Consider the following 25,557-nt stretch of genomic DNA (forward strand, 5'->3'; position numbering starts at 1 on the left):
TTTAATGTCAACTGAACTAAACCATCAGTCACATTTGGTTTTATTTTTAATCCAACGCTACAGACTGTTATGACAAGGGCTTAAAGAATGGTAACAAGTGTGGTTTCTCATGAAGACAGACACATTCTCCCTTCAGTGGCCATAAAGAAGACAAAGCTTTTTACAGTATCAACAGAAGCAAGACGTAACCTTTTGGCCCTTAGGGCAAAAGGTTAGAGCTCTGGGAGCAGAGGCCTGGTTCCAGCAGTCTGCCGGGAGACGAGACGCATGTCCACATCACATTCCTTCCCATCTTAGATCACTGAACAGCTCTCTCCGGCTTTCTGCCGTCAGTCCCTTCCAACCCAATGCAATATAACTCTTTATTTTCACCCGGATGGCACCTTATAAAGAAACCAAAAGAAACCAAGTAGTACTGTAATAAGCTCAGCGAGCTTCCAGTGCTTCAGCTGGTGCTTTTGTGCAGGTGCATGACTTTGAAATTTAGATTAGTCTGTTGGGTCTGGAGGTTAAATAGTCAATGAAGGATTTCCTACTTCCATTCAAATGAGATTCTCAAAAAAAAAAAGAAGAAAAAAAAAAGAGTAGTCATCATGAGAAAAGGTTCAGAGAAGTCTGCTCTGGAAATACATGTGGTGAGTAAAGGAATATGCCTGTGTAACCTGGGGCTGTGTCTTTTAGATTTGGGGATGACTGTGCTGCTGAGTGATCTGGCTGCAACACAAGCCACTGATTTTATATTCATGACTTCCGAGGTTGGGGGGGGGGGGGGGGGGGGGGGCTGCAGGGTAAACAAAACAACAAGCAAGTAAGGAGAGTAGGCTATAGCTCATGGAAGCTAGGCCTATATACTGACTGTCAAAACCAGAGAGTCAAATCTCATCATGCTCAGACTGTGGAAGAGCGAGGTCATCCTCCGCAGCAAACACTGACTCATCATCGATATCACACCCACCTACAGGCATCCACACGAACAGAAATAAGAAATCTTGCTTGCACTTTGAGATCTAATGGCTTCATAGTTCAAATGCTGCCTTAGTTATCAAGCAATGTGCACAGCCTGAATAGTCCCATGAGGACACAAAGGGACACCAGCTAAGAGCCACTGGAAGAGTAGCCTTCAAACAGTCGGGCTGTAGTTCCCTTTAGCAAACAGCGATACACGTCACTTTTCTAAGGAATAATGACAGCATGCACAAATTGAGCCTGGAAGCATCACAATGGCCCTGCCTTTTCAGACAAGTCATGTCCTCTAAACAGAAGACCCTTCACAGAGCCATGCCAAGGACATACGTGAGTGTAGAGCGCCCTCTAGGGGCAAGAGCTCTAAGCTGATTGGACAGGAGAAGCAGTCAAGGACATCAGTGGAAGCAGACACATGGAAGCTCACCCTATGTAACATGGCTTTTGATATGGAATATGCTGCACAAAGTAACAATTCAGTTTCTGTCTGTTTATATGTTGCTTTTCTCATGCAAATCTATTTTTCATATTCATATAAAGAGGCCTTGGTGGTTCTATTCATCTTTATGCAAGTCAGCTGTCTTGAAATTAAATAGTGACCCCAATAAAATCTTGTTCCAGGGAGCATTTTTTAATCAGCGCCAACGCAGAGCTCTTGCCATGCTGCAGTGACAAGTGTTAGGATGTGGAGTCAACGTGGCCGACAGATGTGTGCTCCTCTCAGCCCTGAGACAAGACAAGCTGCCCGGAGTTAGGCTCTGCTTCAGGGAGAGAGAGATATACGGCCAGGAGGTCCCACCGGTCGAATGTGGAAACCGGCACAGTTCATCATGTTTAGATGTCACACGCCGGCACACCGTCTTGAAGCCCTGAATGCTTTGAGGACAGAGTTGTACTTGCTTACAAAGAGAGCCCGGCAGCTTTCAAAATTAAACATCCATCATAAAAGGTATTCATAATACTGGCTCAATGTCACATGGTCTGGGTAGGAGAAAAAACTAAATGTCATTCGAATGATTTGCCTAATAGTACATCAATGTTTTGCAGCTGGACCATCAAATATTAATCCTTCCAAAATAAGTTGTGTCTGGTGCCAGTGGATAATGGGAATGTAAATTGCCGGAAATCTCCCAAAACACACCATTAACCCTCCCTCACAGACCAAATACTCTCCCAAGCCATCACTGAGTGGAACAATTGTCGTCTTGCCTAATTTTCCTGGTAAATGAGGCCTAAAAAATTTCAATTTGAAAATGCTTCACTAACTTAATGTTAAGCAACACAAGATTATTCTAAACAGAAACCAACTGAGTGTACTAAAGACTGAATATAACACCATCTGCAGTGAATTCCCAGTTGGTTGATTAAACTTCGTGACCTTTTGTTGCTTTTCAACTGCTTGATTATTCACATTCTCAGCGGGAACAGTAACCTTGCCTCTCACTGCTACACTGGATATCTACTAGCAAATACTGTGCAGAGATCACTACATAAAAAGGTTTGGATGGACTCAATCATCAATCATTAAGAAACAGTCTTGCTCATCTAATAAATATGCCACAGAGAACTGCAGTGTATAATAAATAGGAATTTGATTATATTATTTTAGTAAGCACACGTCACATGTTATATATCTGCCGTGTGGCATCACCCATGAGCTTAATCATAATCATAATGTATGACTCGCACGTACAGTTGCCAACAGAAGTCAACTTGTCAGCTGAGGCCCTCTTGTGGGAAAAGTGGGATAGTCAAATAAACTTCAACCTTGGGATTTGTTTGTTTTTTTCGCAGACAGTGATTTTAATTTCAGAAAATCACAAGTTCATACACCTGTCATTTTCACTGGAAGTTAAATGCAAGGGTTTCAGAACAGAACAGGCCTCAACATCAGTTACATGTCAAAGAGCTTCCAAACAGAAACGTGTGTACATATACGTATATATATATATAGATATATTATATATCTATATATACATACACATCTTTACCTTGTGGGACTACTTTTAGACTACAGCCACAGTTCAATATTTAGCAATCTGCATGATATTTTAATGAACCTGCTAAATTTTACAAACAAACTGAAAAAAAAATGGTGCTTCACTTCAGAACATGCCTTCAGACACACATCTTGCCGTTTACTTCAGTGATCAGTCATTTGAACTTAAAATCTTTTGGGACTCTGGTACGGCCTCTGCGTGGCGTCATGCTTCCCTCTTCAAGCCCACTCAGGCTGGAACACGTCGAACATAAAATTCATCGTCAAAGTAAGTTTCTTTAAAGGCAGATAACTGTGGTCTTGTAGTCTTTTACCTATCTATTCAGTGCTAAACTGCAGGGACATTTTCTTTATCAATGAGCTATGTAATAAAGTCCAATCTTGCTCTTGTTGCAGACGATACTGTTGGTGTGTGAAGTGAGCCTCTTGATGATTTTACATGATATTTCTAAGAGAGTAAGGTTTAAGACAGAGGGTCGAAACAATCCATTACGATTAAGTGCTGTAGGTTTGTCCTTCTGGTGGTTGTGGAAGCTTCATATTTTCTTTGGACATCATCAGACGCCTTAACTCTTGAAGAACAATTTTAATGCTATAAGAATTCTGCCATTTTGCTAAAACTGGTATGCTACGTGAATCCACCTGTGAGATGAGACAAAACAAAAACACCAAATCAGTCATTGTGGCAGGACAGCTGACAGTAAGTGATCACATCTGAGCACCACAAAACTGCAACGTGAAACTTTTTACAAGTTCAACAAATGATAAGCCAGAGCAATAACCTTGTCAGACTTGTGATGACACTTACCAACCCGTTGGAATTATTTATCCCATTCATGCTAATTTTTGTTACAAATCTAACAGTCGGGGACGCCTCTGGGTATCTCGATCCACATTCCACTTTCAGACTGTATATCCTGTTCTCATAATTGGTCTGAAACACAAAATAAATGGAAAAGACATTCAAATTCGTTACAGTATCTATAATAGTTGACAGTATCCGCATTGGAATAACAATCCACAAGCTGAGTTTACTCTGCTTACTCTTGATGGTCCAATGATCATGCCTGTCCACCGTGTGAGAGTCATGTCTTCGTCATCCTCGAGGCCCCAGCTGACTGTGCCATCACCTTCGCCCTTCTGCCCCTCTTCAAGCTCTTCCAACAAGCGGAAATTGCGTGGAACTGTAACTCCTAAAATAACAAAAAAAAAGCTCAACAGTGAACGTCCACTTTTTGAACAGCTCCAGTTCCGGAAGTGATTTTTCCATTCATTTACTTCAGTGACATTTCAGTGAACATTTTATAGACTATATAAATACTTTAAAGCCTGGAATCACGCCAACCACAAGATGAATCATGACCATAAAACATTAGGCTCGATGCAAAAACAAATTTGGAAAACAGAGGAAAAGGCAAAAGGTTTAAGACTGTGTATATAAAATACATCAACTATTGTAGAGTTCAGTGGCAGCAGCTTCCTAACCGTTTATGTGTTCGCTCGACATATCCATGGTAACAGCAAACTCAGCCAATCAGAAATGTTGCCGTAACGCTTTGGATTATGGGTAGTGTAGTACTTCTCCATGACATCACAAATAAAACATGGAAACAGAACTGATGTCACAGAAACTTGTGACTTCTACAGGAACATAAAACATTGTTTCACAATATTATAGCTCGTGGTGAGTCTACCTTTGACGATTAAGGCATTATGGCTAATAATCAAAATCCTGATGCGGAATAGGAATGGGATTTTCCCTTCCGAAAGCTCACTGTTCAAACGTTCTTTCGTTATATCTCTGTACATTAAATAGCTAGAGTAGATAGACTGTTGGTCAGACCAAACCATTTTAAGAAGTAATGACAGATGTTTTTTTGTGACTCACCTACATTTTGAGGACTAAATTATCAATAAATAAATAGAAGTGATGGATCCAGCAATGAGGAAATAATCATTACTTTGAGTCTAAAGAATTGTTACTTGCAGCACTAATATAGCTTTAATACTTTTACTAAAACTATTCATCTGAAAATTTACTGAAACTTCATTTTCAAAGGGTTTTGACATTGTCTGTGCTCTAACTACGCATCCTTTCATGAAAACTGATGTAGACACGAGTGTTAAACATGTGCAAGACGGGACAGGAAATTACTAGGAACAGGGCCAAAGCATACAGACAAACAAATACATTTCAGATATCTGATGCTGCTGAACATCGAAGCTTAATAAAAAATCTGCAGGCTTGACAGCTGTTTGGAAACAGTCATGAGATTTTGAGCACATGGGTCTGTACTGCTGATTTTTCATGAATGATTCAGGATAACACCCAGTTACTTTATGACCCATGTTTTAACAGCTGACTTGATAGCATCATTCAAAACTAGTCGTTTACAGCGTCCATGCTACTGGGAAAGACGGTTCAGATGTTGGTATTAAGCATACAGCCTGACAGGCACTCACAGCGGTGTAAATGATGAACCACTTACAGCTCATGACTGAAGCAGTAGCAAAGATGGAGGGGACAGCACTTGCATAAAAATACAGCTATTTATAATCATAACGACAAATTCACATAAGGAGGAAGTGAAAATACCTTATGACTGAGGCAGAGGATGCGGTGAAATTGAAAACATTAATATTTTGACTCAGTCGTCAAGTCATTTATTTTACCTCCTACAATCTCAGACAATATAAATCAAAAAAGCCTTAAAAGAAAAGACTTTTTAAAATTAGTATTTCACATTACTGTGCAGTGGCCACAATGAAGGATTCACTCTTTAAGTGAGTCTTTGCAGATTTTCAAACAGCTTTGTGTCATTGCCGTTATCTGGCGGACTTTTGTTGGTAAATGAGCGGGGGCTCCAGGTCCTGGCAACATGGAGGAAAACCAAACAGCATTTATATACTGCCCACAGTGCAATGACAACGGCGGTTGACAATTGGCACGGTTTCCCTTTACAAGGCCCTCACATTTTCTTAAAAGACATTTGCTCACATGAGGTTGTTCTGTGATTTCAGTCCTTTGTCAACATGCAAATACTGGTGAAGACAACAATGTGTGTGGCTAATTTTAGCTAACCACAGCGTTACTGATATCAGCATATGTCAGCTGCCAAGTAACAAGAAACTGCAGTACAGAAATGCTTCTGATACTATGGCTATAACTAACAATTATTAACATGATCATTTAGCCTACAGATCATTTTCTCACTTAATGTCACAATTGTTCATTGTTCAACATATAAAAAGATCAGAAACTGTGACAAATTTCCTAGAGCAAGGGCTGCTTGATTATGTTGTTATGTTATGTTATTATGTTGATTATTATGAGCAATATTGAAATCAAGGTTATTTATCACGATTATTCATTTATTTTTGTGACAACATTTTTAATTGCACTTTTAAATAAATAAAAAAAAGAGCTTCCATGCTGTGCTACAGTCTTGCCTGAGGAGCCGAGGATCGAACCACCGATCTTCTTAATGTAGGCCAACCCGCTTTACCTGTGACTTAAAATAAGGTTCTTCACCTGAGTTCTGTGCTCCTCTTAGAAGCTGATTTTAAATACAACTTTTGTTTCGTTTTCCCCCTCTATGCTTTGTGGTATATTCTTCTGTAAACTGCAACCACAACATCCAGGAAAGCTTTTACAGGCTGCCGCTGCAGGGTGTGCAGGGTGTGCAGGGAGTGGTATGAGAAATGTGAAGCTAAAACATTTTTCAATGAGCTGAGCACGCATTTTAAACATCAATATCTGACGATCCTGTTAATTTAATTGTGGGGAGACAAAATTGTGGTTGTGATTAATATACGATTAATTGTGCAGCCCTACCTCAACCCCAAAATAATGCAAGCTAATTCCTTTTTTTGGCCGAAACCCAAGGATGATTCAGTTTACTGTAAGACAAAGGAAAAGCAGCTAATCTTCCTATTTGAGAAGCTGGAATCTTCAAAAGAATGATTAGTTGATCAAAATAAAAAAATATTGGCAATTCATTTTCTGTAAATTGACTTTTCATCGTGAGTGTGTGAAAAAATTATTAAATCTAAATCATATTTGCCATTATTGTTTTAGGTTTTCAAACTGTAAAATGTTCCACTCAGTACATGGTCTTGGTCACATCTCTTTAATAACCAAATAAAATGTGAAAATAAATATATATCGGTATTGGTATGAATGAATATATATATATATAAAGCCACGCCACTGCGCATTTCAAGTAAATGAATACGTCACAGACTCAAGTTGCTGATCTGGTATGTGTTGGTAAATATTCAAATGTGCTCTGTAGAGGCCACTACTGTCCTATATCATAAAAGACAGGCCACAAACTGAGGATGATCTTGACCATGCCAATTTATTCTCATCTACTATGAGAATAACTCAGCATGGTCAAGTATCATTATCAACTATTACTGTATGGTCTTATTTTTGTTTTGTTGTCATGGCCTTCCTGCTTCCTTTGAGTCCTCATGCATTCCATTATTGTTATTAATAGGAATGCAATGTTGTTGTTCCAACAAAAATAAGAAACATGTCAAATCAAGTTAATGATTGCAGAACACGAGACACATCTGGGCTGTACATCTAGAATATGAGCATCACTGAGACTAAAAGCATGAGATGTGGGTCAAATTAGGGATTCAATTTACTCTGAAATCTAAGTATCCTCTCCCTCAAGAGCAAACGTTAGGGAGTTTCCACTCCGCATTTGGCAGATTACACTTACATAATTCATTTTAAATATTATCTTAGCAAACTACTATATTCATAAAATGATTTGGTCTGACAAACTACCCTGCTTATAGATTTTAAAAGATTCAGACTTTTTAAATCATATTTGACCACTATGGAAAACTCTAAACTATCATATTATTTAGGCCTTTCAAATTTACTTTTAGATTAGCAAACCCCTTTTGCTTTAGTTCTTTTTTTATTTTTATTATTCCTTTTACTCTGTTTTACTGTCTTTGTACATTTTAATCTAAGTTATTATTATGATTACTACATTTAGAAAAACAGTTTGGATATTTGGTTTATATTTATTGTTTTCAATATATATATATTTTTAATCTATGGCTCTAAAAAGTTAAACCTTGCAAGAATAATTTGAATCATCTGCTCGCGCCACCTTGTCCTGGGTAAGTTAGTTTCGATTGTGACGTTACTTCTCTTTCTCCAATTTGTTATCAACGTTACATCTCCGTGTCTGTAGTTAAACTGACGCACAATAAATGACGTAAACGCTTGTGACATTTCAATCGTATCAATATTATGTTCGACTTCGGGAATTCTCAAAATAATGTATTTCTTATTTCTTTAAGTTTGACAACCACGCTTCCTGCTGAGTGCTTTAGCACGGGCTCCGACTACTTGCTGCAACAAAGCGTGCCAACTAACAGCGTTTAACATTGTGTGGTGGGTTGCTACACTCTCCAGCTGGCAAACATCGACCTCATGTAAAGACACGAGTAAATCTCAATATATTACTACAACGTGATAAAGAGTAGAAATCCCGTTAAAACTTGACAATAACGTTAAAGTGGCGATGAAAGCAGCAGCGGGACTAGTCCCTTCGTCAGACTGGATGGTTGCGTTGCACTGTGAGGTGTGTCACATATTTGACTACGTTAGATGAGAATCGGCTATTATTAACGCCAAGTCATATGTGTAGTGACTGTCCAGACCCAAAAGACTTGTGTCTGGACAGTCAATACAAATATCTACCTTTATTGCTGTCGAATAAACTACCTAGCCGGGCATTTAAGGGGATAGACGTTGATGGAATATTCTAGTAAATTAGCTAACGTTAGCTCCAGGAGATAGACGGCTCCAGTGAAGACCATTGCTTTACCGAGAGGAGAGGCATTAACGAATACATAACAATTTTTGTGAACATCAGTTACGTTGATCAAGTTGCCACGTGTTTATGGTTTGATATGATATAGCCCGGCCCGCGGTTTCGCCCACTCTCGGTGTTTAGTCTGCAGATATTAGTTTGAAGGCACACAAACCTGAGGAGGCCGCCATCTTCTTCAACCGAGTCCAGAAGCCAGAAGCACACAGACATGTGACGTCACAGCCTTTAAAAACAGAACCCGGCAGCAACGTCACGGTAGATGAACGGCACTGCACGCTGCTGTGTCTGTGGCCTCTTGAACACTTTCGGTACATTTACACTTCAGCGGCTTTAAAGTCAACAAAACAGGCTGTTTTTTTTTTAATGTATCACCTATTCAATTCAGTGGAGCTTCACTGGTACGGGAGACAGATGTTAATGCCAAAGCAAGTAAGAAGAAAACAAATACACTAAGAAAAGATCTACTAGAAGTCATTGTAAACTTAGTTTCTTTAAACCATATTCAGTATCTGCGTTTAACGTCACTTCATCAAAGGTTCCATCAGATGGAAATTTCAGTTTTTAACGCTTCTTTAGCTAGCTCTGTGCTAAACTAATAAAGGCTGAAGACAGGAGTTGGTTTTTAGGTATAATTGGAAGTAACTGTGAAACAGTATTGGACAACTAATGTGATGAATGAGGATTAAAAAAAATGAAAACATGAGATATTTGTTAGGCCAAAGTTGTAAAAATGAAAGCCTACCATCTTGCAATGGGATCACACCAGCCGTGACACCAGGGGTCTAAAGGCAGGGACCCTTCCCTACTACATACACACAAAATTCCAGCGCCCTTGCTCGGACCACACCAATCTTTGAACTTAGCCTTCATTTTTATCTCAATTGCAAACCATAGACCGGTCTATGCAACAAACCTGTAAAGTTTCTTGACTGAATCTTGCATGGTTATCGGGCCTGGGGCGTAAACTGTGCCATTAGCCTCAGATAACTAATGTTGGCTAGCTTAGCAGTGAACGGATAGCTTACAAGCTAATTTGACAAATCACAACCACAAAGCAGAGTGGGCTTTTCTGGGAAAAATAACTAACTATAAGCATAGGTAAGGTTACCATGAAAAACTAATACCATTGTTGCGAAGAAAAAACAACAACATTTTAAGTATTTCAGTGAGTAACATTTTATTCTCCCTCTATTAACAAATAGTCAATGCAAACTACTGTCCTTATAATGTACAAGTTAGAACAAAATAGCTTTTTTCCCCACCATAATAGAAGACAAAAACAGCTAGATCATCACTTGAAAACAGGTAAACAAATGAAATGTAAGCACTTTTAAATTTTAACTCTTAATTCTCAGTATGTGTGTTTTGCTTGTTATTTTCTTTTTTTAAATCACAACAGGACACCAAAGTTTGAATGAGTCTCTAAATTGCAGGATATTCAAACATCTAATACGGCCAGAAAACCTATAATGGTTTAATTACACAAAATATTTTTACAGCATGTGAAAAAAGCTTGACAAAGGATAGGATTTAAAGTTAAGGACTGTACATAATTGCAGGGTGTGCCCTAAGCGAGGAGACGAACAGTCTTTCCAGTAACCGTCAAGTAATCCTCGTCAGCCAGGGCGCGGAGGCCCTCGTCAAACAGCTCCTTAGTGATCGCCTGAAAACACAGTGACAAAGACGGAAGTCATTACAGGAAGTGATGTGGTTGTTGGTAAAAATAAAGCCCCGGAGAAGAATGCCAGGCTTTGAAGCCAATTCGACATAGTGGACAAACTGTGGAATTACAAATTCCAGATCTGTCGCACGCACAATGCCATGGAGCCCTAAAGGCCCTTTTCATAGTCTTACATTGAGTAAAACATCTTTAAATCAGTGGAGAATTTTTTTTGGAGCATCACAACCCCAGTGAAATGACCTGTTTCACTATCAGAATTTGAACCAGTCAATCCAATAACATTGGTAAGTCTAGGAGAGCTGCATGATTAAACCTGTTCTCCCCAATTGAGTTAGTAGACGGCTAAAGCAGTAGTGATGCTGGCGGAAGTCTGAAGTGCACCTGCTTTATGGGCTAAACAGTGGGGTAGCATTGCATGAGATCCTAATTTTATACTTTTTCCCTCTTTTGTTCCTTAAAGCACCACAACTTTGATAGAAAAACTTGGCCCCACCTCAACGCTATCCTGTTTAAGCAAGATATAAATGGACAATGTATAATTAAAAAAAATATATAATTTTTGTAGAAAAGTTGATCAAATTCTTTCATCGCTTTTCATGTAATACAATCAACAATACTGTAAACTGGCTGGCCAGTATCTAATGATTGTATTGCTGTAGCTTACACCAATGTGATGGACTACAAAGGAGAGACCTCTACTCTCACACTGCAATTGTATTTTTCTCAGGAGTTGAAAGGGAAAACTGGTTACATTTACATTACACAAAAGGTAATACAATAAAAAGGCAAAAGAAACAATATTTACAGTTTCAGACTGTCCTCTGAGCTCATCAAGCAGCTGCTGGTACTTCATGGCAGGCGTCTTTCCTTTGGCCTGAATCAGTTTCTTCAGGGCTTGGGCGACCTCCTCTTTGCGCTTGCGGGCAGTTGCACTCATACCTGGAATACAGATTAATACATTTAAATACACTGCCAGGCTGCCAAATAAACCCCAAAAACCCAAAGGTATTCGGCTTTCTATCACAAGAGGTAAAGAAAAGCACATATGAGAAGTCGGAACCAGTGAATATTTCTCATCTTTTCTTTAAAAAAAAAAAAATGAAACAAATATTCTTTAAACTTCTTCCATTTGTTGCTTTACCAGTCAGCTTACTTTGTTGGTCACATAAAGACTACCAAGATAGTTTTCAGAATTTAATAATAGCAAGATTTTTGATGGAGTGTCCCTTTTAGTATTAATTCTCCCCAGTATCATGTCACACCATGCCTCCATAAATAGTTGCTGTTGTTCTAAATGCCTCCCAAACAAGCAGTTAATACTCCCGAGGTATAGTATACCTGTTGTGAGAATAGAGATGTCAACAAATCCTGTTCTGGGGTCAGTGGCCGACTGTTTGAGGGCCTCTCTGTGCAGCCGCTTGGCCTCTTCCACGTCAATGGTCTCCACCTTCTCGGAGAAGCGCACCTTGGCGTGGGCCTCTGCCAGGCGGATCAGGGACTCCAGCTGTCTGGGGTAGGCGGACACCATTCCCCGACCACTGCCTATCTTCCTCATGTCTACATAGGCCTGAGGACCAACATGCACAAGGTCAGTTGACGACTGATGTTGAATATTACTTAGTGTTATCAGGTGGACATTCTTAGAGAAAACAAACCTCAATGAGAGCCTGGCTGGCCTCCTCACTCAGCCTTGGGTTGATGTATGTTCGTGCGTATGCAATGTAGTCCCTCAGCACAGCCATGTCAAGGAACTCTTCCTCAATCTGCTCCTCGCTCTGGTAATACAGCGACACCAGGTGGTGGGCCAGCCTGCGGTCATAAGCCTCGTCTTGGGGATCCAGCATCAGGAAGATGAGGTCGAATCTGATGAGCACGTGATACACAGTATTACAAAAAAAACAGTGGCATGACAACTGAGAAATGAAACCATAAAGACATGACAAAAAAGTATGACATTAAGTTAACAGGCCTTCTGTTAACTGCGTCATCTAAAGATGAATAATAAGATGTTTATCTGAAGATAAACATTTTAGTTGTTGCTCAATTTAACACTTTTAAGTCCAGAGGATACAATGGGAACAATAATAATACTAAAGGAAAAGAAAAATGGTACCACAGAGACTAGATGATCCCACACTGTCCCCCAAACCTGCCCGAAAATCCTACTTATCACCTTTGTTTGATACTGTGAAATATGACAAAAATGGAAAATGCCTTTTCATTTAAAGCTGCAGGGCACTAAAATAATAGGTCGCCAAATTCTATCAAACAGAGCTTGTTTTTTTAAACCATCTGAAATCTTTTAAGGTTGGTAAAAGTGCTTGACTTTTGGATAAAATGCTTGAAACTGTATTCGTATTTCTTTCACAGCAAATAGCTATAAAGTAGAAATACAATAAGTCAGAGCCTGAAATACAAAATGTGAAATAACTTTCAGTATGCAGGAATTTGTAGAAATATGTTATTTTACCACAGCTGTAAAGTTTTTTTAAATTGGACTTTGAAATTGCTTGAATTTAACCTTAGAAAAGGTGTACGAACCCTGTATTAAGTCACCCTGCCACAGTTTTAACGGTTGGGTTTTCATCCAATATGTGAGTTTTTATTTATTTTTGCTGTAATTGAGTGTAAAAGGAAAGGAGTTTGAGTTGAAGTAAGGGAAGGTCCTTAAAAACTTTCCAGACTCTCAAAGCCCTTATCAGATATAAATTGTAACTATAAACTGAAGTAGGCAAGGTCAGAGGACGTGTGTGTGTTCGGAGAGCGGACGATGAAACGGAAATACAGTTGACGTGATCTTTTTTCATTTGAAATAATCTAAGATGAAAGACCAGATTGAAAATCAAGCATTTTACAAGAACAATTGACTAACCTTTACCATTTTACTTTCCTGTATTAACCCAATATGCTTATTGATTAACGTGCATTTCGGCACAGATGATGTGGCCTTGTGTCAAAGTGCAGATTTTAACTGTGGTCAAGACTATGAAAATAATTTTCAAGGTGATGGTACCCACCTGGACAGCAGTGTGTGAGGCAGCTGAATGTTCTCAATCGTAGTTTTTTTGGGGTTCCACTGAGATTCGATAGGGTTAGCAGCAGCCAACACGGAGGTGCGGGCGTTCAGCTGGCAAATAATTCCAGCCTGTAGACAGGAGAGAAAAAAAATAAAAATTAAATAAGAGATTGAGAATTTTCCTTTTGTAACTTAAAACATGTTTTCATCCTATCTGCCTTTGTCAAACATACTTTGGCAATGGAGAGGGTCTGCTGCTCCATGACCTCATGCAGCACAGAGCGAGTGCTGTCACTCATCTTGTCGAACTCATCAATGCAGCAGATGCCGTTGTCGCTCAGCACCAGAGCTCCGGTCTGCAGGACCAGCTGCCTGGTCTCCGGGTCCTTCATCACGTAAGCGGTGAGACCCACGGCACTGGAGCCCTTCCCCGATGTGTACTGGCCGCGGGGCACCAGGTTATAGACGTACTGCAGCAGCTGGGACTTACTGGTGCCGGGGTCCCCGCAGAGCAGGATGTTCACGTCTGCGCGGAAATTGCCCCGGCCGGTCTGACTGAAGTCCTTACGAGTACCACCGAACAGCTGCAGCAAAATGCCCTGGAGCCGACAGAGAGGGAAATAAACACTTATAGAAAGTCTATATAATGATTATGAGTTATCAATACTTGCTTTCACCTGGGATTTTGGTCACCACAACATAATGAACGGTTTTAGAAAGGTTTATGAACAGCTCAAGTAAGTCAGTGAGTGGATCTAATAATGACTCAAAGACCTTTCTCACTCCTTTATGTTCATTGTTTTATCGTATATTCTTAGTCTAGTTAATATTCTACTATTTTCTTATTGATTGCCCTTAAAAAAAGAGCTCACTCACTGCCATCATACATGCTGTCAAAGGAACTCCACCCTAGTTTTCTTTCCTCTGATGAACTCGTCAGCTGAATAATCAAGACACGAGGCGATTCTTTTGCTTTTTTTTTTAAAGTACCGTGCTGACTTTGTCTTGGGAAAATTAACAAAAGACATATCCCAAATAATGTAAATTATCGGTGTGGTTTCAAACTCATGAAATATGCCATTTTGATAACGATGGAACATACAGTTTCATCAAGTGTCCCACTGAGCCAGCATGCATGAAACTAACTCACCTACATGAATGAAGTCAATATTGTCTTTGAATGCACCTGTTTTTCCCCAATATGACACATCAAAATATCTGCTGTGCCAATGAGGGCCTCAGATCTTAAAATGTGTGAGGTATCCGATAGCTGTTTTCAGTCAAGTCTATGTATATTATATCTGCCCCTATCAAATAAATGAATAAATAAATGCAATTAGCGTAAGCAATGAGCGTTATTGGCAAATCATTACTCATTGACCAGCTGCTTGTACGAGTTAACATTCACGTTCGGGCTTGCGTACATTCACACACACACACCTTTTTGATGTCCTCATGCTCATAGATACTGGGTGCTAGGGCTGAGGAGAGGCGTTCATAAACGTCTGGCTTGGCTGCCAGCTCCTTAAGGGTTCGCACTCTGTCTTCAGTGAAGAGCTTCTGTTCAGCGTCCTCGTCCAAACCGTGCAGGCGCTTCTCATCCGTCTTACGGAAGTGGATGGCGTCGATGTGAGTCTTGTACACTGACTTCACATTGCTCTGCCGTGGGTTCGCGCGCATGGGGACCGCTCTGTAGACACCTGCGGGGGGAGATTTGGGAAGCTGTTACGATGGCCATGACTGACAAAACAAGAAATGTTATTATAGTTTGATTAGATATTAGACATTTTATAGACTATTTTAGACCTTGAACAACTGGTTTGTTGCCAGAAAATGTTAACATACAACTATTCTAAATATAAGCAAGTGTTTTAAGTCATTAAAAAAAAGTAATATATATATATATATATATATATATATATATATATATATATAGATAGACACACACTCTAGTTTTCTAGTTCCAGATTCTCAATTGTGACATTTTGCCGTTTTAAAATCACCTAACCTAATTTCTGGGTTTAGGTTGTTGGTTGGACAAAAAAACAAAACAATCTGAAGACATCAACTTCAACTCTGGATGATTGTGATGTGACCATTTCATACACAAAACGATAACATAAAAAAAACAATAACAGGCAGAGAAAACACTCATTAGTTGAAGCCCTAGCATTAGAGATTTAGTAAATCTTACCGGTGATGTTAATGCGGTCTCCTGGCTGCACTTTATCAACCAAGTCATTATGCGCATAGACAATAGTTGTGTGTGGCGTCTGACCAGCAGGCATGTCTTCAGGAGACTCTTGAATTTTGACCTGTTGCAAAATAAGATCAATAAATTAACAGATTTCATGGCCTAAACAGCAACATGTCACCAATTGCCATTCAACATATTCTGAAATTAGGCGTCACTGACTGAAAGCAATCTGCCCTTTTATCAACCCTCACCATCTGTTTGTCTGAAAAGACTGAACGATTGTGAACGAGCGCCAGACTGTGCGTGGTGTTGCAGTGGCGGCACACAGCCGGCTCAGCGATGCGCCCACGATCCACCTCCACGCGGGTGCTGAAGGCGCACACCTGGCACTGGAAGAAAGCCTCCTGCATCTCAGGGATGAGCTGTGAGGTGCGGATCACCATGCCGCTGATGGTGATCAGCTGATCGATGTCTATGGAGGCAACACATAAGGCACACAGACGCTTTAGCTCCGAGTTGATACCTCACATTTTATCAACGCAAGGAACAATATTCACAAAAAATCCCACACTAAATATGGGATGAAATATCGCGGTATGGTACTCTAAAACAAGTGCGATATCATTTCACACGGGCTGGGTTAATGAATCCACACACCTTCTGGGTTCAGGCTCCTCATGTTTCTGGTTTTCAGGGCGTTGTAGGGACGGACTTGGATCTGGTACTCCAGGATGGAGTCTGGGAAGCGCTCAAAGAAAAGCTCGTTGACGGCCATATCGAAGGTTGGGATGACTTCCTGCAAGGGGAACAAATAAAACACTTAATAGCATTGATATTCTGTCACTAAAGAAATAGTGTACTCTAATCTGTAACAACAGGACAAAGATGCTTAAAACAGATGTTTACAATATCATACACTTAAACGGTGACAACAATAATCCCATTAGTCATTTCCCACTGCATTCAGGACCGTGTAGTATAAATGTAATCTCTCTTTAACATGGATTCATTATGATGTGGCTGTTTAAGCATTTCCGTTGTTTTCTGTTCAATTTTATCAATTATTTTGACTTTATAACTATCGTCTTTATTTAAGAAAGCAAAGAATACATATGCAACAGTAATGCAGGAAAGTATGTGGATCAAGATTGAACAAATTGACTTTGTAATACATATGAGGTTATTCTAAAATACAGGACATTACCTGTGGGTAGCAGATGAGCTGCCTGTAAAGTTCGGCATCAAAGGACTGCACATGCAGACAATTCACATTCAGCACTGGATCACCGACAACACTGATCTGCGAGACAAAAAGAGAAATAATATTTAAAAATCACTTAAATCTCAGATTTCCCATGATGTTCAGAATAATCAAATTACCAAATACTCTGAAAATACACAGGAATAAATCTAGAAAAACATCTAGTGTGAGTCTGATTTAAACTAAACAAAAGATCTGCCTAAATAGTATCTTAAAATATCCAGAGCAACAGACCACAGTAAAATAAACAGATATACATTTAAAAAAAAAAAAAAAAAGTACACTACCTCTTCAAGCTTCTGCATGTATAAAGGCTCATTCAGGTCCAGACCAGCGTTCTCATCTTCAGTGGAGGTTAAGTCAGTGAACCTCTGCAGGAACCTCTAAAAGCAAAGTGACGCAAAGCATGCAAACAATTAATTCTTCCTTACCATGAACAGGTAATATCTTATAACAGCTGAAATGTAAGGTTGCATACCTGAAACTTCTCCTTGCAAGCCCCAACATTGACATCAGTCCCCCAGATCACCAGTCTCTGGCCTGCATTTGGCTCACTGGCTACGGCACCATCAGCACTTGGCTGCGAAAAAAAGATTAACCGTTTACTACTGTGATTTTAAGTTTGTCATCATTATTAACTTTAAGCTGCTAATTGTCTTATCCTGGCTCATGCAAACACAATGTAAAGAATTCTCTTGACTCCTGCACTGACCGGCTCGGACTGAAGATCGACTTGTGGAGCCTTCCTGACTGACCCCAGATCAGGACGCTGTCTGGCTGGTGTGCCACGCACTCCACTGCGTGGGGTCCCTTCAACCCTGGAGCTGGGGGTCCCGTACATCAGAGGGGAGCTCATGTCCACTTCATTGGGTAGGACTGTTTAGAAAAAAAAAGAGACACTGGGGTTACCTCAAGTTTGTTAGAGTAAATAATATTAAAACATTGCTGTATTTCCATTGGATAAAGCTAAAGCTGTCCATAAAGAAAATACATTTCCACTTTGTGTGATTGGTACCTGAGGGTCGTGGGCTGGAGAAGAGAGAATTGTCCTGAGGAGCTGCTGGACTGAGCATGTCAGTGGCAGGGGAAGTGGGCATTGGCATCAGGTCCCCAACGGAGGAGTCCTGGCCTCTGCGCCGCTGAGAGGGCGGCGAGGTGGGGCCTTCACTGCTGGCTGAGGATAAACAAGCGACAAAGACAAGTTAATAGCAAATACACACACACGCCGCCTCAAATCATGTGGTCATCTCAGTGTCTCAGCAGTAACAATTATAAGGAATTGTTGAGCAAAGGGTTTCATTCCATTAAGGACATAATGAACTTACGTGTGGATGGTCCGGTGTTCCTTCCTCGTTTGCGGCCACCAGGAGTTGACGTTGGGGAAGACATTGTTGTGGGAATATCTGAAGATCAAATGGATTAAAGTGAATTATTTGGAAGGCATACTATTCACTACAGTGGAAGTAAAACTGCACTCTCAGGTAGGGTTGTGGAAATATGTTTGAAGCCAGGTAGGGGAATTAGCTCACTTTTGAATGAGCAAAGTCAGTTTTGTGCAGCCACAACATTTTACAAGGCCAATTGTTGCAGTTAGATCTATTTAATTTGTAGAAAACTGTTTCAACAAAGTTCTCCTGCACTCAATGTTGTTTTGTTTATTGGGTTATAGTTTGGTTTAGTCTGCTCAGCCTTAGAGGGCCTGGTATTAAAAGAGCTATATGGACATTTTTGTTTGTCCCTATTTTAATTCGCTTTCATTTCACAATACTCGCTAAATACAATCCTACAATTGAGACCAAAATGATTCTTAAGAGTCCTCAATATTGTGTTTGTTTATTTATTATTGCAATAACCTTTGTTCGTTAATTTTACTGTCTGCAGGCTATGTTTATTAGTATTGTAGTCTAATATTTCCATGTCCTTATAATTTAGTCTACTCCCAATATTTTTACTCTGCACATTTACTGTAGTTACTCTGTGCATTAACACTTTACACACAACGCATACAATTAACTCGAAATAGTATTTACAGTTTAAACTACTTAAGTATCATGAAACAGTGTCACTTTGCAAACCGTCAAAGGTAAAACCCTGGCATCCTTCACGTCTTTATGCATCGGTAAGTTAACTCCCAATTCTACAGAATAATAGCATACATTTGACTTTTTTTGATACACTTGAGCACACTATGCTAATGCTGCTGTTTCTTTATGTGCAATGTCATTGTTAAAATCATTTATTGTGCCTTTGCGGCTTTGACTGAACGGCCCGTTGACAATAACTTTTCCTCCATTTGACATGTGGCTGCAGAGGAAACAATAAGAGGCAACTTCCTGCGCTGTCTGACCGGACTCAACACGAACATGTGGGTTTATAAGGAGACACACAATCAACCAAACATGTCTAATAACACGAAGTGGGAATCGAGCGACACGATCGAAAGATTAATAAGAAATAATTGAATCAAACGAAATAATTTCTTACCTCTTCTTGTGTGTACGTCCGAGTGCTGCAGATCTGGCGCGAAACGGCGAGTGACGTTGTTTTCGCGGGGAACTTCGGACCAATAGCGTGCAAGGATAATCGGTTTCTTTCCGGTCGACTCTTTCATTGCAAAAGGGGGGGGGGCGTGTTGAGTTTAAGTCGTTGCGACTTTATTTAAACATAATAAAATGTCTGAATGGATAAAAAAAATCGTTTGAATTGAAATTGAAACAACGAGTGTTGCTATTCATTATATTTAAAATACAAAGTGCGCTTCCTGCGCGTGGCTTTATACTGAGTGCTACCATGAGCTGATTTGGTTTGGTCCAACAATACAGTACCCTTTTTTTCCCTTTTCTTTATTGAAACAGTTCACAAGACAAACATACTCCAAGAAAGACAGCAGCAGAATTCCTGTTGCAGTGAACTTGAATGACATCAGCTGACAGGAAGTTAACCAGGACCACGCAATGGAAACACATTTAAAAGGTCTATAAATACAAATACACAAGATACATTTTTTTTTTTTTTTTTACAATGTTGACATAAAGGCTCATGCACCACTTTGTAGTGCATATCATTTGATCAAATCCTTTTCTGCAGGGGAACTGAAATGTAAACTGAAATGAATGTTTTTAATACATGCATTTGAAACTTTCCATGAAGGCACAGATGTTTGAGGATGTTGGAAATAAATAAATTCCAGTTTAGAAAAAGCAGTCAAGACCCAAGTAGAGAAGTGTCTCCCCAGAGTATGGTGCATTTGAATCCTTATCTTTGTAAAATCTATCAAGTATTTATACTGGTTAAAATATGTGACTTCATCCTGCAGTTGCGTTCATTGACCACCACGTGGCGCAGTCGCAGTTCCCATTTCCAAAAAGGGCACTGACAGAGAAAAAAAGGCTGCAGAAAACTTCCTTAGGGGGAAAACATTTCAGGAGCATTTCTGAGAAGTGTCAGTACATGTGTCCCAACCACCTTCAGTTCATCATGTCTCCTGATTTTGTTTTGTGCACATGAATCAGTGCAATAGAATAGTACACAGCATATACAATATTTATAATAAACTGGTGCCACTTAGATTTGGTTTAAAACACAGTCAATCTATGATCAAAAATTACTATGACTGGGTGAATAAGGGGTTTGCTCATGTAAATGTCCACCAATATAGCGTACAATTTACGGACAATTCATTGCCATATGTTAGTCTAGTAAGCAGACTGTATATTTCAAAATATGCACACCAACCACCTCTGTTTATAGAGAAACTAATCATATAAATATATATTCCTGCATTCATACATCTACCTGTACCATGGAGCCTTGTTCGGTTCACAGAAACAATTTGATAGAATATCCGCTGTGGCTATACCACTGCTGTACTAGCATGTTTTTTAAATGACCAAGGCAAAAACCTTTATTTTGTGAAAAAAACAGTGAACAAAGTTAGAGAACAGTAACCATTGTGTCAGAAAAGAAGATTTAAACAATGTTTTCTTAGGGATATAGGATTCAAAAATTATAGGAAGTGTAGAGGTCCTTGCTTTGAATGAGCACATCTGCGCCCACAGGACATCACTAGTTTCTCACACTGCTCTGGTTTGATCTTGGTCAATTCTTCTTCAGTCTCTTCCACATTTCGATAACTGTAGTGGGTTTCTTAGACATTACTTTGTTGCCATGGATTTTCCAGAGATTCTCTATGGGGTTCAGATCTGGACTCTGACACTTCCTCCTCCAAATTTAAAAACTTCTTTAGACACTTTTGGGTTCAGTTGTTCTAGTCTGACACTGAACATAATGTTTCCCATCAGATCCAAATACATTGAACTTTAGCAATGTCATGTCATGGTTTGGGGAACTTTTTCTGCAGCAAGAGTTGGGCCTCTTGTATAGCTACATGGCAGGGTGAATGCAAATGTTTATGTGAACCTCCTTTATAACCTTGCAATACCTTCACTGCAATTGTCTCCCAACCAGCTGCAATTTTCATGTTCTGTCACACTGCAAAACGGGTTAAGCAGTTCCTTGAAGCTAAGAACAGACCAAGTAATTCAAGGCAAGGGCGTCTACACTTCCTATTCATATGTGAATTGAAAACATTGTTTAAATCTTCTCTTCTTACACAGTGGTGTATGTTCTCTAGTTTTGCTCACTGTTTCTTTCTCAAAATAAAGGTTTTTATTAAAGTGTCTTAGTAATTAAAAAAAAACAAACATGCTAGCACAGCAGTGGTATAGCCACAGAGGATATTCTATCAAAGTCAGAACAATAAAAAAATAACAGTATTCATAATAAATCAAGTATTAATACTTTGTTCTGTAATTTTGACCTCCATTGTAGATTTTTTTACAACAAAAGTACTCTACGTTTAAGTTTGCTTAAGCTTGTAATCTTTGTGTATATGTGTCCTGTTTTGCATCCCTCTCTATATTTGTTCTCTGTCTGTGTGTAAATTGACAATTAGTCGAATTCCCTGCAGGTGCTATAGGCCTCAGTGCTACTAGTAATGGTTATCTGATTAATCCGCCAATTATTTTTATTAATTATTAACTAATGAATTGTCAGTATAACATTTAAAAAAAGAAAAACAGAGCCCGAGGTCGCATCTTGAAACGGCTGGTTTAGTTTTGCACAACAACAAAACAAGAATTGATATAGAAGTTAAGTCAATTTTATTCATAGCCCAATATCACAAATCATGAATTTGCCTCAAGGGGGCATTGCTTTTTTTCCCCCCACCAACTTAATTGGCTGCCAGTTGAATAACATTGTTCATAATGAGGTCTCTATGTATCTGTCCAATTACTTTGATCACTTCAGGGAGAATAACAACTATACAACAAGAGGCAGCTTAACTGATTTTAACCATGTGAGAGTCAAGAATTCAGTGGGCAAAAATACATTTTTATACAGAAATGTAATTGAACGGAATACATTTCAAGTATCTCTGAGGAGTCTATGAAAAACATGGCTCACAAATAGTCTCTCAGAGAAGGGACCTTGTACAAACTAACTCACTGATCTCCTTTTATGCCATTTCTTTTATGAGAGAGCATAGATATTGTATTGAAACCTGTCAGTCTGGATCCAGGAGGATGTCAAGTTTCACGTGTTGCCAGACGAAAACGATTAATCAGTTAGAGTTAGCCTGTCAAGACATTCTTTATTTCCTGTCGGTCGATTTGTCTATTAACTATTAATTACCTCTAGTCTAGGTGCATTATTGAGGTACTTCAATTGAGTATTTTCATTCTCTGCTTCTTTATAAATACATCATATTCAACCTTTCAGTCTGTTTACTTACTACTTTTGCTTTGACTGTTTATGTGTTTCATTTAATTGATCTCGTATTTTTACTGATGCTTTTGTTATTGCACTACCCCCTCTGCTGAAACACTGCAAATGTCCCCCTGTTGGGCTAATGAAAGGATACTTCATTACATTTCAGATAGAGATAATGCATTTTTTATTCCACTACATTTATCTTAGTTGCTTTTCAGATCAAGATTGCACAAACCAAAAACGTTTCACTTTATAAGAAATGAAGTAGTGTAAAAGATGATGCTACCCAACATCTTTTAAGATAATAATATAAGTACATTTAGCTGTTAATAGCCGACTTCTATTAACTTCAGCCCAATATTGTTTTAAATGGTCTAAATATTTCTTCCATTGCTGTTTGAGACAGACAATTATAGTGCTCGTGACAAATTGAACTTTATCCCAAACACCCAGAGAGCCCGCAGTGTGTAAACAACCCTGAACCATTCATACTATCGTAGTAAAAAAAAGTGGGTGGCATGAGCAACACGCCCCCTCTGTCCTCAAATGGGAAGTCAACGGACACCACGTGACCTCCATTTTGACTTGACTGGCTCGTGAGAGGGCGGTACGTGTGACGTCAGCGGGGAAACAATACAAAAACACTGCGCGAAAGTACAGATGCTCCAGAGAAGTGTCAAGTCTTGACAGTGACAGCAAACCCGACATTCAGCCGACAGGCCTCAAATCCTGACTTTTATTGTTTTTTAAAGGGGAAAAAAGGCGCGTGAACATAAAGTGAAGCTGCGGGGCCGTTGCGCTGTCACATTTGAACAAGTTTATATCCTTCCTAACAAAAAACACGTGGACAAGTCGCCAGGGTTCATGTGTGACATATACAGCCTGGACTCCCACTGCGTGTCTCCACGATGCAACATGAGTTGGGCGATGGAGCCTGCTAACTTCTACGAGAGCACCAAGCTGGGGGGCCCGCAGCAGGGCTTCTGCAAGCCGGGCGGCAGGAGCGACGGTGCGGGCGAGGACAGCACCATGGTGGAGCTGAGCACCGCCCCTGCCATGTACGACGACGAGAGCGCCATCGACTTCAGCCAGTACATCGAGTCCATGACGGCCGTGCCAAACCTGGAGCTGTGCAACGACGAGCTCTTCCTCGACCTGTTCAACACTGTGAAGCAGGAGAAGGTGGATTTCTACAACATGCAGAGCCCCGTGCAGCCCGGCGGCATGCATCAGCAGCAGCTGTCAGCCACATACACGGCAGAGAGGAAGGCGGACAGCCGGCTGGATAAAGGGGCGTTTAACGCGCCTATCAAGCAGGAGTCCGACTGGAGTGACAGCGACGGGTCCTCATCCCTGCCTTCCCAGATCGAGAGCTGCGCTCAGACCTCTGTCAGCCTCCCTACAGGGCAGCCGACTCCCCCCACCACCCCGGAGCCAGTCTCCAATGTCAGCTCGGCCAAATCCTCCCCGCGGAAGATCGGGAGAGAGAAGGGGAAGAGGGTGGACAAGTACAGCGTAGAGTACCGGCAGAGACGAGAGAGGAATAACATCGCTGTGAGGAAAAGCAGGGACAAAGCCAAGAGGCGCAATTTGGACATGCAGCAGAAGCTGCTTGAAATGAGCTCTGAAAACGACAGGCTCCATAAAACTATCGAGCAGCTAACCAGAGAGCTCTCCGGGCTCAGAGATTTCTTCAAGCAGATGCCCAACAACTCCTTTGCGGGCTCCACGAGCGCAGAGAGCCGGTGACAGACTCGTTATTCTATGAACTGAGCATATAGGAGACATACCTCAAGAGACATTTCGTTTTTTTACCATCTGTACCAGATGTATTTTAAGCTTACCATAATGGCACTGGAAAATATATGATGTTGCTGCCATATTTTTGTGGGATTCTCTCTGTATTAAATTATTTTACCACTGCATTTATATGATGTTATTACCTGATATGGTACATGTTTTATAATTCCAAACTTTGTATAAGAGCCAGAGCATGATCTTTTATATAGTTTGTATGAAACCTTGAAACCATTTTATGGAATCTATAATAAAATTGCTGAAAAGGTGCAGAAATATCCTGGTGTGTGAGTAGTCATTGCATGTCATGTCGAGGGAGCAGCTGGAAGTGTGTTTCTTAGAAGAAGTGAGAAAGTACAACAGGAAATAGAAAGTAAAGTCAGCAAAAAAACCCCAACTTTTATTGACAATGTCAGTAATCTTAAATACAGAGGTAGATGAGTTTAGACCACTTAAAAAAAATGTGTTTACAGCCAAAAGTCCAAAAACTCCCAGTTGAACCACGTGGGCTGCTTTGACAGACCGCATGCCAGCGGCCTACCCTTGGGTTGTCAACTCCTGGTGCACAGGATCACATATCATTAACACAAACAAGACCTTGTCTTGCAGCCGGTTCACTTTAGCACAGCCTAAAGCTGTCAGGGAGGCCCTCTGAGGGGGGGAGAGAGAGGAGGCTGAACTGGCTCGGACTGAAGCCTAGTGTGTAGTGCCTTGGAGCCAGCTGAAGCTTGAGGATTGATATCATACTTGCCCTGACATCCTCAGAGGCAGATTTCTTCCAGGCCGATCCAGAGGGCAGGTTTCCTGGTGACAACTCGGACGTAAGCGGCAAGGGGGCCCACTTCTTTTCCCAGGACATTCTCCACATCGTAACCTGGGAACTGAAACACTCATTATTTCCTACTTGTTTAGGCTGACAACTCACCTTTTGTATAACATCTCTCCTAAAAACACCTTCCACTAAGTTCACAAAAAAAATATATTCATAGTTTCCAAATCTGCTGAGG

The 25,557-nt window shown here is 40.2% G+C and overlaps 4 protein-coding genes across 4 annotated transcripts in view; 1 reads left to right on the forward strand and 3 right to left on the reverse strand.

The window, feature by feature from the left end:
- Positions 1–2,737: 2,737 nt before the first annotated feature.
- On the reverse strand, positions 2,738–9,035 carry ube2v2 (ubiquitin-conjugating enzyme E2 variant 2). Its single transcript, XM_083928894.1, has 4 exons — positions 8,981–9,035; positions 4,007–4,155; positions 3,771–3,896; positions 2,738–3,604 (listed from the first exon to the last, which is right to left on the reverse strand). The coding sequence occupies exons 1-4, from the start codon at positions 8,994–8,996 to the stop codon at positions 3,458–3,460; spliced, it is 438 nt and encodes a 145-aa protein (XP_083785020.1). The 5' UTR covers positions 8,997–9,035; the 3' UTR covers positions 2,738–3,457.
- A 1,090-nt stretch (positions 9,036–10,125) lies between these two features.
- On the reverse strand, positions 10,126–19,491 carry mcm4 (minichromosome maintenance complex component 4). The gene is made up of 17 exons (XM_083927793.1): positions 19,466–19,491; positions 18,307–18,384; positions 17,997–18,155; positions 17,694–17,857; positions 17,460–17,561; positions 17,269–17,364; positions 16,925–17,020; positions 16,378–16,516; positions 15,972–16,192; positions 15,718–15,838; positions 14,964–15,223; positions 13,757–14,122; positions 13,525–13,652; positions 12,163–12,370; positions 11,846–12,074; positions 11,313–11,446; positions 10,126–10,489 (listed from the first exon to the last, which is right to left on the reverse strand). The coding sequence occupies exons 2-17, from the start codon at positions 18,368–18,370 to the stop codon at positions 10,394–10,396; spliced, it is 2,583 nt and encodes an 860-aa protein (XP_083783919.1). The 5' UTR covers positions 18,371–18,384; positions 19,466–19,491; the 3' UTR covers positions 10,126–10,393.
- Positions 19,492–23,434: 3,943 nt separating this feature from the next.
- On the forward strand, positions 23,435–24,828 carry cebpd (CCAAT enhancer binding protein delta). The gene has a single exon (XM_083928300.1). It carries the CDS (start codon positions 23,618–23,620, stop codon positions 24,500–24,502), a length of 885 nt encoding a protein of 294 aa, XP_083784426.1. The 5' UTR covers positions 23,435–23,617; the 3' UTR covers positions 24,503–24,828.
- Positions 24,829–24,988: 160 nt separating this feature from the next.
- Positions 24,989–25,557, reverse strand: part of spidr (scaffold protein involved in DNA repair) — a 35,881-nt gene continuing 35,312 nt past the window's right edge. The window contains exon 20 of the mRNA XM_083928363.1: positions 24,989–25,431. Coding sequence (XP_083784489.1) covers positions 25,312–25,431 — 120 coding nt within the window. The 3' untranslated portion in view covers positions 24,989–25,311. The remainder of the gene's footprint in view (positions 25,432–25,557) is intronic.

The sequence above is a fragment of the Echiichthys vipera genome (assembly GCF_963691815.1).
Source record: "Echiichthys vipera genome assembly, chromosome: 15".
Taxonomy (NCBI): Eukaryota; Metazoa; Chordata; class Actinopteri; order Perciformes; family Trachinidae; genus Echiichthys; species Echiichthys vipera.